The 14497-nt window shown below is 38.7% G+C and overlaps 1 protein-coding gene across 3 annotated transcripts in view; it reads left to right on the top strand.

Annotated features, from left to right (window-relative positions):
• The window catches only part of MAGI2 (membrane associated guanylate kinase, WW and PDZ domain containing 2), a 697971-nt gene that overhangs the window by 548429 nt on the left and 135045 nt on the right, over nucleotides 1-14497 (top strand). For all 3 annotated transcript variants that reach the window (XM_059847430.1, XM_059847429.1, XM_059847431.1), the window contains exons 8-9: nucleotides 520-641; nucleotides 2070-2252. In XM_059847430.1, coding sequence (XP_059703413.1) covers nucleotides 520-641; nucleotides 2070-2252 — 305 coding nt within the window. The remainder of the gene's footprint in view (nucleotides 1-519; nucleotides 642-2069; nucleotides 2253-14497) is intronic.

Below are 14497 nucleotides of genomic sequence, written 5' to 3'. Positions count from 1 at the left end.
CGCATCTGATTTTTTTCTGTGCAGCTGAGCAGATACACACCATAGTACTAAAAAGGAATAATCTTCAATTTATTACCCGTTAGATTTATTTGCAAATTACCATCATAAAAGCACTCTGTTGTGGAGGCTTTTTTTCTGTAAGTGAGTAAATTCACTTACAACTAATTGATAATAATGCATAAAACTAGTTGAGATCCTTTGAAGCATACACAGAACAGTGGTCATGCTGAAGACATGAAAAACTGTTGCTGTAGCATGTTTCAGCAGTGCTGCTGTTTAACATGTGGTCCCATAGATCAAAACCATTTTTATGTAGCAGATTTAGCATATTGAAATGATAGGATGCTGCTCAGTGCCGTTCATTACACAGGGCACTGGTTGTATATGCTCATCCCCAACATAATTGTGTGGAATGCAAGGGACACGCTCAGGCCCACTGGGGCCTACAGCACCCTACTGTGAAAACTATCATTTCACCCAACTGAGCCCATTTTTTAATCAAAACCAATTTTTTTCCAGCCACATAAATAGAAGAACTCAATTTGAAAACCCTGTCCTAGAAGCAAAAAGGAAGCTACAGCAGCATAACATGCCCAACGCAGAACTTGGAACAAAGCCTATGCAGGCCCAAGGTTTCCGAGGTACAGTACCATGTCATCTGTCTTGGTTAAGATGAAAGATCCTGCTCTCCTGTTTATGTGACAATGATTTTGTCATAGTCTGATTAAAGGAGTAGTGTTGCCAATGCTCAAAATATTATCACCTATATCTTAGCAATTTTCTCCCTTAAATGTCCGGGTTCCAATAGTTGCAGGACTTACCAGCTAACTAAAACTTTCAGAGGTGCAGAGAAAAAACAGAAAAGTTGAATCTAGTGTTTCCTAAAGGCTGAGAAATTGAAAGCACAATAAGACTCCCAAAGTAATTTTCTAAAAAAAATCATAAATTCTGTTCCTGGGAATGTACAACTCTCTCTTGAGCACCCAAGGCTGGCAACATTGAAATACTTAATTGTCCTTTCTCTAAATTACTCTTAATTGATGTTTGGTATGTTTCTAAGCTAGCTCATCTAGCAAGCATCAATTAAGTTTAAACCCTCAAGCACAGTGTTATAGAAGTTTACAGGAGTGCAGCCACTTGGTAACACCGAAATTAATGCCCTCAAAAGGAGCTGTATAAGCATCCAGCAGTACTGGTATCGACAAATGAACTTCAACGTGAGTTTATAGTCAGAGAGTGAGGCTTGTTCTCCTTTGTAACAGTAGAAAGCTCCTCATCAACCTTACCCAGACCCAAATTTGCCCGCCTGCGCCCCGCTCCCAGGAGGTCCCGCAGCGTGAGCGACCTGTCGCAGTGCCGGCGCGAGCCCGCCGGGGCCGGCGCGCTGTACGGTACGTCCAGCTGCACGCCAGCCCTGGGGCCAGCTGGGCTCACCAAGTCTGCACCTTCCCCAACCCTCCCTCACCCACTGCAGCATGGGAGAGCAGCACGGGGACCCCGGCACCCACAGCGCACCCCGAGGCACGCGGAGAGGGGACACGGAGTTTGCACAGCAGTCATGTGTGTCACTTGTTGGATGCCTAAACCCCGTGTGTTTGGAGAGAAAAGCTCATCTAGAATTTACCTCTTCTGGGTAAAAAATGGAATGAGACATTCACAGGGGATGTTTTCCTCACTGTGGCTGGGAGGGAAATTATGAGAAATGTATTACTTTGTAGAAAAAGCTGAATTTATAGGTTAGGAAAGAGGTTTTTAAATTACCTCACAGATCATTTTTATTGTTGAGATTATTTTAGCTATGCAATAGCCACTTCTAAATGGATTTCTAATATCAAAGGATATTTGTATCTTTTCATTTATGGCTGATCTGCCATAGATAAGAAATATGTTTTAAGCTTTGTATTAGTACAAGAACCCACAAATATTTTTCCTGGAATGCCTGCACTCTTTTATTTCCTTGCCTTTGATACACTGCCACTTGGTGTCAGCCGATATTGTTATGTGCTGTCCCTGCTGTGTTGTGAATAGATCAGAACTTTTGTCTTTCTTGTTTGTGTTGACTGATGTAGAAAAACCACTCTTCACCCGTGATGCATCACAGCTGAAGGGGACTTTCCTCAGCACAACTCTTAAGAAAAGCAACATGGGTTTTGGATTTACCATCATTGGTGGGGACGAGCCGGATGAGTTTCTCCAGGTGAAGAGTGTAATTCCTGATGGGCCTGCAGCACAAGATGGGAAAATGGAAACAGGTAATTATGAAGGTTCATCTGTTCTTTTATGTGAGAAATAGATTTCTGAGTCTCACTCTCTCCATGAATGCATACATTTTCCATATGACTTTCTGTGTTAATATGTAGAAAAGGTAAGTTTCTTAGTAAAAATTTCTTCCTAATAAGTGCCAAGTAGATATTTTTCCTATTTCGCAATATTTTAAGGGAGAAAAGATCTCTGCATTTCCCTACATAAAAATAGGTTATGGTTTATAGACTGTTTTCTTAAGGGAAGTCTACATGGAAAGAAAAGAGATAGGGAGCACAGACTACTAAGTGCAAATTTATTTCTTTAGAAAGGATGGTTTTGCAAAATAATCAGTTGAGTCTCATCCAATACTGTTCTCATTAGAACATCAAACCAAGAGTTTTCAGTGTGGCATATGGACACACTGACATTTGTGTCCTATTTAAAAAAGAATCTGTGAAAACTCATGAAATAAAAGAAACTTCTGAAGAGATTGAAAGCTGCTCTGAAGATCTGGACCACCACTGCAAGCATTTTCATGTTCACAGATTGATAAAGATTGCAAACCACTGTCTGAAAGATCACATCAGGTCTATGTATGGATGAAACTTTTGGAGGAAGATGAATTCCATTTCCAAGCAGTTGTCATCTTCATTAGGAAAAGACAGTCAGAGAATAATAGAATTATTTCAGTATGCAGGGACCTTCAGTCACTAGCCCCCTGCTTAAAACAAGGCTAACTTTGTGCTTGAATCAGGTTTCTCAGAGTCTTGAGAACATTTTGTTAAGACACATGTTCCACAGCCTCTGTGGATTCCTGTCCCAGTGTTTCTCAACTCTCATGGTGAAGACTTTTGCCCAGAATTTGTGGATGCCTCATCCCTGAAAGTATTGAAGGCCAGGTTGGACAGGACCCTGAGCAACCTGGTCTGGCGGGTGGCAAGGGAGGTAGATGATCTTGAAAGTCCCTTTCAACACAAACGATTCTATTGTTCTATGATTTTTGTTCTTTAGGTCCAATGGGCTTTCCACAAGTACAGCTGGTTACCAGGGACTGTGTTACTGTGTTTGTGCAGCCCTGTCACTCTGTACCATCTCTCCCCAGCATAATTTATTCATGTGCATAATTTATCCTTCCATTTCTCACCAAGACATTGAAATAAAGAAATGCTTGTTTGGGATTGTTGTTGCCACTGTAGAAAACCCATTTCATCTTGGCCAGAGTCACTATGAAGATAATTTTCTAAATTTTGATAACAGACCCATGTGGACGGGTCACAGCAGCAGAGAAAGATCCTTTTAGTGTGTTACGGTGCAGGGAGCAGACACAGAAACACATGCAGGCACAAATGATACAAGTGGAATAGTCTGAACAAAGGATACAATAGACTTCCTGAAGTTCAAAAGATTTCAGTGACATAAACTTTATTTTTCCTTTATATTTTCCTTTATATTTATATCTAATACATGACATGGAAGCTTTTCCTTGTTTGTCATGGTTTAGCATTGTCAGATGCAAAACTCAAATATAGTTACTTGCTAATCTCTCTGAAGTGTGGGGTGGTTATTAGTGAAATTGGTCATATGGAGTAATTTTCTCTGGAAAACAGGGTATCCTTTCAACTTACTTGAACTTTTATGCTGAAATTGAATATGGGTTTCACAACATTGTTGACGGTCATTATTGTAGTCATGGATTGTGCTGAGAACACATAAGAAAAATGTTTTTTAAAGTGCATAGAAACAGCATTGCTTTTTTCCTCAGGTAATTTAATAAACTATATTAGGAATACAAACCAGAAATTTACATTCAAATAGATAATCAAACTATAATTATGTGACCCCAAAACGTATAAAATTAGATCTCAGAACAAATTTTGGCCTCAAATATCTTTGTTTTTAAGAAGAGTGACAGATTCTGATATAAAGTAACTGGAGTATCTGAGATTAATGATTGTGACATCTAACATTGGTTCTATGAATAAAGTAATTTTAAAATATGTTAATGGAAAACTGGAAAAATATATTTAAGTTCAGAATGTTTATAAAAGCATTGTTCAGCAAAGTGCTTGCATTTCCTGATATCAAATCCTTTTCACATTTCCTGAATTAGAGCTTCTCTCCCTCTTGAGCTATTGTACAATATAATCAACTAAAGATATGCAACCCTCCCAGGTTCCATCGATAGCTTTTTGTTCATAAAGCTGTTAGAATCTTACTTTGGAAAACTACTTGAAATTACATCTGTTTCTTTTGGTTTGTTAGTTAGGCATCACTGGATATCACCGGATAATGAATAGAGCTTTTAAAATATTTTATTTTTTCTTTTGATACTATGTGTCATTGTTCAATTTATGTGCACTCCATATATGATCGGAGTCATGGGAAGCTTTGGTTATAGATCAAAACATCATATTGTGACAGTAGGGCATTATAGTAGAAAGTCTGAGGGCAGTGACAATGATCTGTGAAGCAACCTGTGTGTAAGGAATAACCACAGCACTGGTGCACCCAGCTGTAATATGATTCTGGACCCTGTCCCTTGCACAGCTGATACCATTTTTTGGCTAAGTGATTATCAAAATCTTCATACTTCAGACCTGCATCAGATTTGGGGGAGATACAAAGGAAAAGCACCATCTCATTTATCTTACCTAAACTTTGGCCACAAGCTGAAGACACTGAGGCTGTACTTCAAGCTAATTGTTAAAGAAACAAGTTCATGGAAAACTACTTTGGTTCATTTCTCCCAAAATCTAATGTAGGGGTCAGAGACAAAGGCTGTTCAAAGAGTGAGTCTATGTAAGACATTGTCACCCTTAAATGTGATCATAACAATACAGTTTGATCTGAAGGTTTCAAAATTGAGTAATTTTGGTTTTCATCCTTTGGAACTTTGGAAAGTGACTTCAAGATCATCCAGTCCCACCTCCCATACCAGAAACAGGTGAACCTTCCACTAAACCAGGTGGAACTCCAGTGTGACCACACAGCTTCATATCATCTGCAAGCTTGTTGAGGCTACACTCAATCCCTGTGTCCAAATCACCAACAAAGATGTTAAATGGTGCATGTCCCACTAGTGACCCCTGAGGAGCACTGCTGAAAGCCTGGAAGCCACTGGGAATGCAGAAGCAGCTGCCTGACAATGACTTGGGATTGCTGTGAAACAAAGCAATGAGGCAAACCGAGTGCACTGAGATGCAAAAAGAGATGTCTGAGATCCTGACAAGCTATCAGAACCCCTTGGTGCCCAGTGCTGGGCACTAAGAGGTATTTATATTTGTCCTAGACTCACAATAAACCTCACAAGCAGACTCAGAGGAACCACATCTTAGTGGATGAGTCAAAAACAACCGAAATTGCATTCCTGATCCCATTTGCCAGATGTTTCAGAATTTGTAGGGGCTATTATGCCTGCATGTAAATCTAGCATCTGTGTGCTAATGGTTGTTAATAATCCTGAAAATGCCTTTCTAGGACATGTTTTAGCATTTGGAGCTCAATCAAGCTGCTGGATATGAACATTACATTCCACAGCATCCCTGTCTATATCAGGACAACCTAGGAGCTGATACCACATTCTTTTCTGGGAGGTTACATTGCTTTGTCTTGTCTGAAGCCTCATGCAGCTAACAGAAAACTGTCTGTATTTAAGGTGCTCCTGCATTTGATTAAACTGCTGATAAAAGACTGCATCTGCATGAGAAGGTTTTTATACAGTGAGTGATTTTGACTGACTGCTGTTCCAAGGCAAAGATTTAGGCCTGTAGCTGAGTCAGATAAAAGCTCAAGCTGCAGAGGCAAAGACTCTCCTACAAGTCTCAAGGTTATTCAATGGACTGGATAAACTGCAACCCTCCCACATAATCAAGCTTGGGGAAAGATTCTCACTCTCTGCATTTCAGCAAGCTCCATTTCCTTTGGTGAAAGTTTCCAGGAAACAGTTCAAAGATGTGGTGCAAAAGTGGTTCTTGGACTCTGGGGATGACCCTTCTGACTGATGAATATCTTTGGTCACTGCAGGTTGAACTTTCCAGAGACATAAATCTGTTGGGAAATGTCATAGCTCAACAGCGTGAATCGAGAATGGGAAAATACGTTCTTTCATTTCATCTGCCAAGTATGCACTTGGCCAGCTTTAAGATGCTAAATCATCTGTAAACAATGCAAACTTGGACTCTTTTAGATGTTGTTCTCTCAGGAATGGTAGATTTTCTATATTAGTTGATCTATTCTAGAGATAGAAATTCATAAATTAAAGATAAGGTTCAGCTAACAGATATACTTGCCTACAATTCAAATGTCTACACCTACCAAATAAGCAGACATCTATTACTTTTTTATGACTGTAATAGGATGAAGCCTAGAGAAAAAAGCTAGAGATTGGTCCCACATCTACCACTCAGAATTTCTTCTGCACCTTAGAGATCTCCAAAGGGAATGAGTTGCTAGAAATGCTGGAAGGAGTGACCCATTGCCTTGCTTCTGTCCATGGACATATGTCAAGACCCATAACAATATTCTGCATATGATGAATTTTTCAAGAAGCTGAAGTTACTTTAAATGTAAGAAAATTGGAGAAACCACACTTGTTGTTCTACAAAACCATGAATGTTATTATTTAAGTGAATAAGAGCAAACCCAAAGCCATTATCAGATGGTTGAGCCTACAATGTTACTAGGCTTAGGAAATATTTATCTTGTTTCATTAATGCATATTTTTTCACAGTAGTGCTAATATCTTACAACCTTTAGAAAAAGTGGAGTACTCAAGACAGAAGGAATTGGGGACATCTACAAAAGGAGGCATTTTTACAAGTTCAAACAGATGCTTAATTCTGTTCCCTGTTTATCCATTGTCAGATTATGTGAACAAACCATCATCTCACCTAATGAGAGCTCAGCTGAGATGCAAGCTCTCTAGTTTGAGCAACAGAAAAGATTAACTATGTATGCACAAAGAATGCCTTCAATCCAAAGAATCAAATATGTTAACATTAAAATCTATGTTTGGGCAGTCATCTGGAAATGTTAGTAATTTCAGACCATCACTCAGTGTATCATGACCACACACCACATTACCTACAGTCATTTCCAGACTGGTCATGTCTTTCTGAAGTGCTATCAGTCAAAGCTCAACCAAACATCTTCTCTTTTACAACATTCCCTTCCCTCAGTAGCCAACTGTTTACCACCATCTCAAGAGGTGCACTGGCCAGGAGCTGGGCACATAGATGTGAGGCTTAATTTCCACAGTGCCTAAAGATGGCTGAAATTTAGTTATCTCACCTGCCTGACACCTTCTCATCCAGTGGCTCCAGGAAAACTGGCTCCCAAAGTTAAGGCATGGTGTTAGGAAAATGAGAAGCTGTGCTACTAGTGGGACCTCTGAGGAAGGACTATCTTTTCATTGGTCTTATGCATCTCCAAGCTAAAAAACTCTTTCAATATGCACCAAGGCCTCATGAAGTGTCAGTCTTGCAGCTCCAAGTTGATGCCAGCTGAGGCAGGACTGTGAGAGCAGAGCAGCACATATAAAACCAGCTTGTATTATCTCCTTCCCTTACTTCCCCTGCTTTATTTGGAAGCTGGGATATTTCACCTGATGTTTTAGTCTAGCTGAGACTGCACATCTCTCTCTTTCTCCAGATGTGGCTTATCATCCCATGGAATTCAGAGAAAGAATATTACCTGTTTGGGAAGTAACTAACAGCAATAACAGAAATTACTTCAGGCATTGTGGAGAATGATTTCTCCCACCCACGTGAGGCCAGTTGGTGTGAATTTGTGTTATATTCACTGCTTGTATTCCAGCATCCTCCAGGCTGGTGATTAAATGGTGCAAAGCACTGCTGAAGCACTATATTTGCATCAGGTACAACCAAAACTGATGGTCCCTTCCACTAGCAGTGCTGGTTACATTTTCTTGTTTGTGAGATATATGAAGAGTATCTGTTTGTTAAAACCTCAGCCTGGTTTTGCAGTATCAGCCTTCTTTCATTTCACAAGTTAATCTGGCTTTTTAATCAAGGCAATTATGAGTGTCTGGAGAGTGGAACCACAAAGTGAGTGCTGTGGTCTTTGCACCAGACATGAGGACAGAGTTAACAGATGCCCTGCTAACTCATAGCTGAGACGAACTGATATCACCTTTTGTTTTTTGGGTTTTTTTTTTGTTTTGCAGTACACAGCATCCCATTTAATTTAATCCATTTTATATCTCTCACCATAAAAACTTGCACATCACATAACTAGTGTGAAAACGAACTAGTGCAAGAGGTGTAGAGTTAAAGTTAACCCTGTTTTAACAATCTTTCAGTTTGCTAGTCATCAAAATTTTATTCTGAGTCTCTAAGTAACCAGAATTCTTTAACGCAAAACTCTTAATTATTTTTTTGTTGTTTAAAGGGGACTAAATCTGAATCTTTTCTTAAATTTTACGGGGGAGATCTTCTGTTCCCCTGTCACAGAGGAAAGTGCTGCAGTATGACAGCATTATATTTAAGGGGTTTCAAGCACAAAGCAAAGGAAAAAAATGCCAGTTTAACTATTTGTTTTATATCATATATTAAGACTCAATTTAGCTGGGGAAAGGGATATGACACGTGGTTTGAAATGTGTGATGGTGACAGTAAAACTAATACTTGCATCTTATGAATATTAATAGCAATTAAGAGACTCATTTTCTATTCTTTCAAATTTGAAGGCAGGCAATTCACTGAGCACTGTATGCAAATAGACAAGAAGGTAATACTTAGGTTGCTAGAAATCTTTCATACTTGTGCTACTTTCTTCTAAGAATAATTTTTCATTGTATTTTTTATGTTTCTATGGCTTTCAGATAACTTGAGACAGTAGTCACATTAATATCTGTAAATTTTTCCTTATGTTGACTAAAGGACTAGGAAAGGTATCTACTTTTGTCTCAAAGTTACTGAATTTTAATCTCCATGAGATTCTCATTTTAGTGTCTTCTTCATATTTTTCTTCTTTTGATATTCACTATATTATGAGGTACTCACTGAATGATAACCAGGATAGGGACAAGCCTAGACTAAAAAAAGTATCCACATTTTGTATACCACACACTATTGCTGTCTACATCTGAGGTCTTTGTGTGCACCTTGTCAGATTTTTCAGTTGTCTGGTGTGATATTCAATATCCTTGTGCTCTCTCTGAGTTGCAAAAAATCCATTTGGCACTATCTGTTCTGCCTGATAGGGATTTAGAGCTTGAGTCTGTGCTGCCCCTCTGAGCTGCTGACTATTTGTTAAGTAGTGCCTACAAACAGGCACTACTTAACAAATAGTCAGCAGCACAGAGGGGCAGCACATTCCTCCAGCTAAGAGAGCTTTTGATGCGTTTTAGCCCTGTCATTTGTCTATTCCCTTGAAGTCTTCAATTAAAATCCTGATGCAAACTGAAAGAGTAATTGTAGCAGAGCATCTAAGTTGGATTTCAAAATGCTTCTGAAAATGGACAGTGTGTTGTTTAAGTCACAGGAGCAATTAAAAAAAAACTTAGGAGCTCCTTGTGTCCACATCACATGCTGTTCTCACTTCATGAGATGACTCTGTGCTCCTATTATTAGTACAAATGGAACTCAGTGGTCTCTGACTCTGTCTTGGGGTTTAGCCCCAAAGTCTGCCATAACACAGACATTTTGGGAATCTTCTATCTCACTTTTTACATTTGGTACCTGAACTCAAGGTGGTTCAAAGCAGGGCACTAAGGAAGATAGATTCCCAAGAAAGGTGGCAGTAGGGAGGAGAAGGGAGGTAACTGGCACTACCAATATGTGGGTGCAATTCAGCTGCATAGACATAGGTGTTCAGTGCCATTAAAAGTTCCAGGGATCCCACCTGGCCTCCACCTGCCTTCCCAGGCAGCATTCTCTTGTAAGTCTTGTGTGGTACCTGCAAGTCACATACAAATGTCTCAAGTGGCAAAGGCTGTGACAAATTACATTAGACACCTGCTTAAACAACCTCATTCCTCCTTCAGCAAGGAGTCTTTTTATAGACTCCTTTGGTTTTCCTTATCATCTATTAGAGCAAGCAGTGATTGATTGATTAATTACAGTAATAATAATCCTTTTCTACAATTTAAGGATATTTGTTTTCCCTAGCCTAATTCATAACTCACATGTGTGGTTTTATGAATACTTTAAAAAAGCAACAAAAACCCTTTTTAAATTAATAGGCTTAATTCTCTCTAACTGTTGAAACAACAACATCATAAGAAGTTTGATGATTGAGTTCAACCATATACAGGGGATTATCAATTCATTTCCATCTCCAGCACTTAAAATATTTTACTGCATATGGGTACCCATAAAGAATATGCCAATATCAGAATTGAATATCGTATATGTAATTGTTTTCTTTCCTATGGAGACTTTTCTTCAAAATTCATTTTGGAGTCACTTTTTTTTTTGAAATCCACACATTACACAGAAATTAAGGAAGAATCTAAAAAGAACACCAATTTTCATTTTGCTTTGATAACATCCATATTTATACACAGGAAACAGCTCACAATACTCGTGGTTTATGGCACTTACTTAATTTTGAAAGAAAGTCACATTTGGTTACGCTATATTTTGATCTATGATTATCAGTCCCAAGAATGACAATGTGTCCTTGTTACTTGTAAGAGCAAAATACTGGACAGATAAATAGGTGAAATTCTGGGTTACGTAAGTGTGCCACATGATCTTCTGCAGGAGAGAGTATATGAGCAGGTCTGCTTATATGTGGTAAGTGTTTTCTAATATTTAAGCCATTAGAGCAACTTTTCCAAAACCAACTATGGAAAGCTGAAGATATTTGATTAGAGGTGGCTGAGGTCTGAACATGCCCAGCCATGCCAGATTCCACATGTACAGCACTTACTGTCTTTTATCCAGCTGTTTTACCTTTGACCAGATTCTGCCTTCAGTTATGTTTTTGTTTAACCCAGAATCCAATGATGAAGTAATTTGATGGGAAGAGAGGGTTTAAGGGAAATATGATCTATGATAATATAAAAATCCTGTCTCTTATGGAAAAATGCAACACAAACTGTAAACACAAGGCACACACACCCTGTCTAACCTAAGACACTGGCCTCAGTCTCTTCTAGAAAGAGTAAATGGTGACATTCTGGTGCTCAAAGGTGCTATATCTTTAGCAGAAAATGAAATCATACAGAAATCAAGAAATATGGTAAAGTAAAATGTGAAAGAGTAAAGGTGAAAAAGCAAAGAGATCATTTGGACACAAATTATTCGAGTATGTGCAGTCTCATATTCCTACTAATTCAAGGTCTGACTCCATGGAAAAATGGCCACAAAGGCCAAAAGCATAGACAAGGATACTAAAACTATGACATAATTATTTCAGTATGCAAAATATAAAGGCAGAAAAAAATGTTAAATTATTTATTCTCTCCACTATCACATTCTGATACACCTTTATCCAATTTGAGTGTTCATATTGAAGTAAACACTTGTTTTGTGTATGAAAGTTCTAGGAAGCCCATAAATTCATTCTTCAGTCTGCACATCATCATGTAAAATCTGCAGATTCTGCTACTAGGACATTTAACATAGACCAGGAGATGATAAATATATTGTCATAATCCTCACATTTATTAGGACAGTTTTTGTAAGTTTTGCGAGTTGCCACTTGAGTAAGCAGCATGCACTGAACTGAGTAGCTGCCAGAAATGCTGCAGTTGCAGAAATTACTTTTCTTCTATCAAATGTAATTGACATCTATCTCACATGATTTGGCTATTTGTATGAACAGACAAAAATATACATTGAAAATAATATTCATCATCTCCTCATGTACTGTTTCATTCAATAAATAATGATGCTTTGTTTCTTTTGAAGAGTGATCTATGAGGTCAGAAAGAGATTCTCGTGATAGGAAAAGATGACAGGGAAAGTGAGAATTTCATAATGCATGATGAAAATAATCTAGAATTGTACTTTTCAATATTGTCAGCCATGCCACATTTGAATTTCGTTTGTTTTGGCATATAAGGCTTTATTTGACCATTCCATTATCAAAACAAAAAGTAAGTATTTAGGTGAGATTCAGATTTTTATTTTAATTTAGTATTAAAAAATTAGTAGATTGATGTATATTCAGCTCTGCCTCCACACTTGTGCAACCAAATACAATTTGTACCTACATTAAAATCTGAGAATTCAAAAATTCCACTCATTTTTTGCCTTTAACCACTTTTGAGAACAAATTTTAAATTCTTTAAGAAATTAAGAATAAATTAAGGAATTAATTTTAAGATACAATTTCTGCTGTACATTTAGAATGGCAAATATCTGTTTTGACAGTTAGTAAATATTTTGCTTTAACATATTAGTTTACATCCGTGTACCTGAATTTCCCATCCAAAAGGAGAAATAGTCTTTTTAGAACTTAGTAATGTCCAATAATTACTGAAGTTAGCAACTCCCATCATAACTGCTAAAAGTATAAATGAAGAGAAACCTAATGGAGTTCAGCTTAAGGCCAAATACTGTCAAAGTCCAATTGTGCAGCATATATTAAAAGAGAAATCTGTGTTCAATCGCACATGGGTCAATATTTTTGTCAGTGCTCTGACTTGTATCATTTGATGCATGGCGTGGAGTGAAACTATCCAGAGTTGCATCAGAGATAACAAAACATTTCCAGGCATATAAATCATATTTGAGGAGCTTTGCAAACCTTTAAGTAATGGGGAGTTACAGAGACATTTGAGGCCATTTTATTAGAAGTTCACTTCTACAAGCATCTTTCACTGTCTGTTGCCAGAATCAGGATATTAGCACAGATGCACCTCTCACCTGACCCTGTTTAGCTGCTCACATGGCCTTTATAAGAAGAGCAAGGTTTATTCCAGCACTCATGCGACTGCCTCTTTGTAATTGATGACTCTGACATTTAAAAAATGGCTTGTTTGTTTAAAGACCTGTAATGAAAATTTCTCAATGACATAAGGAGCACTTTTCCAACCAGGAGGTGGGCAGGAAGTGAATCCTGATGGTAAGTGAGAAACCCTTGGAAAAAATTCTTCCAGCCTTTTCTCTCTCTGCCCCACAAGTCTTCTCCCCTCCAGCAATCACATAAGTGTAGCACTATCACTGAGTTGGTAGATGGAGGTGGAGCTCGAGGTGCCCTGCTGCTCCCAAAATTTCTGTGTGTGCAGCAGTGGGAGCTGCCTGGGCACTGCTGGCTCCTCCTCAGCTCCTCCTTCAGCAGGTACCAGAGGGAAGCAGTGCCACGGGGGAGAGCCAGGGTGCCCTAAACACTGCTCTGATGCCATGCCCAGATAAGTGAGGGCTGTGTGCAGAGCTTAGAAAAATTCTTGGTGTCTGGGTCTTGGCTGTCAGCCTCAGGAGGTCACTGGCTGGTGGAGAGGGGAGAAGAGGGTCCAATCTCCAGAGACTGGGTGAAGAACAGAGAGAAAACTGACTGCAATAGGATATGCTGGAGCTGAGGATGACATAATTTGTTTTTGTTCTGCAGGGAGGCAGGGAGAAAAGGCAGTAATTTCATGCTAGAAATGGCTGAAGAGTGGGTGTTTCTATGCATGTGTGAGTGTGTAGGAGGCAGGAGGGGGAGGGCAAGGTTCTAAGGAAAAGAAGAAAGGAGCTCTGCAAGAAAGGTCTGAGAGCACTGATGTGAGTACAGATCTTTTAAACACTGGCAGTTTCACTCCTTTTGATGTTTTTCTTTCTTCTTTAGCTCCAAATGGAAGTAAATTAAAATTCTTTGTATTAAACTAATCTCTTCTGCATTACAATCAGCATCATTGTATGCAGTATTTACTGAGACTTTCTTTGCCAAACTGAGCATCACCTCTAGTACTGCTGGGAAAAGTCAGATAATACTGGACACCCTGTCTTGATAGGTGTTCCTTGAGAATTTTTTCATAGGCTAAAAGTCAGTCATGAAGCATGTTAAACTGTGCTGCTGCTCTGTTATTTGTGATCTCCTCTATTCCACCTTTACATAAACGAAATAGCAAGTCTCAATAAGCAATGGCTATCAGCAGTTCATGATTATTGGCCTGAAATCTGCCTTTGAATCCTGAAACCCATCAGTTCTGAAGACACTGTCAGAGCTAAGCCTGTAACATAGTAAAGGGCTGAAAGAGCACTGAAAAAATTGGTTGTTTTGCAATGAGGTGGTTGAAAAAATGCATCAGAAAGAGGTGGGAAATGGGAAAATGTGGAAATTGAGCTAATGATGAGAACTT

Source organism: Haemorhous mexicanus, chromosome 5 (genome assembly GCF_027477595.1).
Source record: "Haemorhous mexicanus isolate bHaeMex1 chromosome 5, bHaeMex1.pri, whole genome shotgun sequence".
NCBI classification, from domain to species: domain Eukaryota; kingdom Metazoa; phylum Chordata; class Aves; order Passeriformes; family Fringillidae; genus Haemorhous; species Haemorhous mexicanus.
The sequence above is the reverse complement of the archived record's forward strand: the minus strand, read 5'-3'. Positions and strand labels throughout refer to the sequence as shown.